This window comes from Mandrillus leucophaeus, unplaced genomic scaffold (assembly GCF_000951045.1).
Source record: "Mandrillus leucophaeus isolate KB7577 unplaced genomic scaffold, Mleu.le_1.0 Scaffold401, whole genome shotgun sequence".
Classification (NCBI taxonomy): domain Eukaryota; kingdom Metazoa; phylum Chordata; class Mammalia; order Primates; family Cercopithecidae; genus Mandrillus; species Mandrillus leucophaeus.
In genome coordinates this window covers 1,612,477-1,614,458 of record NW_012104266.1, presented here as the reverse complement: position 1 = coordinate 1,614,458, position 1,982 = coordinate 1,612,477, and the positions used below count along the sequence as shown (strand labels likewise).

Sequence of the window (1,982 nt, the reverse complement as noted above, 5' to 3'; positions counted from 1 at the left end):
AAAAAAAAAAAAAAAACAAACTTTTGCTCTAATAGAATTGTTATGCACTGATCAATCAGAAGCCACTAGACAAAATAGCATGTATGGAAATGACACATGGAAAAAAAATGAAATCCAGAGACTAAACATTGCTTTAAAACTCAGGTAAGAAGAAGAAAGAGAAGATTTTCACTCCCAATTTAAGTTGTAAACTATGAAAATATTAAATATGCAGGAGACAAGCTGTTGGAAGCCCATCTACATTCAGCAGCATAATCAGCCTGCTGGGTGTATTCCCATTCTCTAGTCAAAACAAGAAAAACGTTCGATAACACCGAGTCTCCATCTCAGTTTTGCAGATGAGTAGCTCTGGTATCCTAGACCTCGGTTTCATCTGTAAAATGGGGCCAATACTGTATCACACTTATCTAACGCCACATACAAAAAGGAACATTAAAACACTTAATGACTTCAGTATGCGTTAAGAACAGCTCTTTATATCTGTTGAATATTTTATAGTTTATAAAGTGCTTCCCCTGAATTGTATCATTTAAAACAACACTGTGGACATATCATTTTATATTGGAGAAAACAAGTTTGGAGAGGTTAAGGTCACAGACCTATTAAATGGCAGAAACAGAACCTGAATTCAGATCTTCCGTTTCCAAGCTCATGGCTCTTTCCACCGTACGACAACTGCCTCATCTTAGGATGCTTATTACAATCACAGTAGTATCTGTGATCCTAAGTTATGGAAAACAACTTGTATGTTTTACTTTTGTTGCTTCTTTTAATATGTACAATATTTTAAAGGTACATATTTAAAAATATATATACACAATGTATACACACAGACAAGAAACATGAAAGTACATGTTAAAAAACCTACCAAACTTGGGCCAAGAGCAGTGGCTCATGCGTGTAATCCCACAACTTTGGGAGGCCAAGGTGGGAGGATCACTTGAAGCCAGGAGTTCGAGACCAGCCTGGCCAACATATTAAAACCCTGTCTTTACTAAAAATACAAAAAAATTAGCCGGGCATGGTGGTGCACACCTGTAATCCCAGCTACTCGGGAGGCTGAGGCACAAGAATCCCTTGAACCCGGAAGGCGGAGGCTGCATTAAGTGGAGATCACACCATTGCACTCCAGCCTGAGCGATAAACAGAGACTCTGTCTCTAAAACAAACAAACAAACAAACAAAAAACCCTACCAAACCTATCTCAACTCCTAGAAAATATTTCAGATAAAGAATAAGGCCAGGCTCAGTGGCTCATGCCTGTAATCCCAGCACTTTGGGAGGCCAAGGTAGGCAGATCATCTGAGGTCAGGAGTTCAAGTCCAACCTGGCCAACATGGTGAAACCCTGCCACTACTAAAAATACAAAAATTAGCTGAGCGTGGTGGCGAGCGCCTGTAATCCCAGCTACTTGGGAGGCTGAGGCAGGAGAGTTGCTTAATGGGAAGGCAGAGGTTGCAGTGAGCCGAGATGGCACTACTGCACTCCAGCCTGGGCAGAGCAAAACTCCGTCTCAAAAAACAAATATTAGCCGGGCATGGTAGCACATGCCTGGTAGCACAGCTACTTGGGAGGCTGAGGCACAAGAATTGCTTACCAGGAGGCAGAAGTTGCAATGAGCTGAGATTGCGCCATTGCACTCCAGCCTGGGAAACAGAGTGAGACTCTGTCTCAAAAAAAAACAAAAGAATAAATAACAAGCCTGGTGTGGTGGCTTACACCTGTAATCCCAGCACTTTGGGAGGTGGAAGCAGGTAGATCACCAAGTCAGGAGTTCGAGACCAGCCTGGCCAACATGGTGAAACCTCGTCTCTACTAAAAATACAAAAAATTAGCCAGGCATGGTGGCAGACACCTATAATCCCAGCTATTCGAGAGGTTCTGGCAGGAAAATCGCTTGAACCCGGGAGGCAGAGGTTGCAATGAGCTGAGATTGCGCCATTGCACTCCAGCCTGGGCAACAGAGTAAGACTCTGTCTCAA

At 42.7% G+C, this 1,982-nt stretch overlaps 1 protein-coding gene across 1 annotated transcript in view; it reads right to left on the bottom strand.

Moving 5' to 3' along the window:
* Positions 1–1,982, bottom strand: part of TAF1 (TAF1 RNA polymerase II, TATA box binding protein (TBP)-associated factor, 250kDa) — a 125,815-nt gene that overhangs the window by 79,233 nt on the left and 44,600 nt on the right. The window contains exon 25 of the mRNA XM_011992078.1: positions 702–723. Within this exon, the coding sequence (XP_011847468.1) occupies positions 702–723 (22 nt within the window). The remainder of the gene's footprint in view (positions 1–701; positions 724–1,982) is intronic.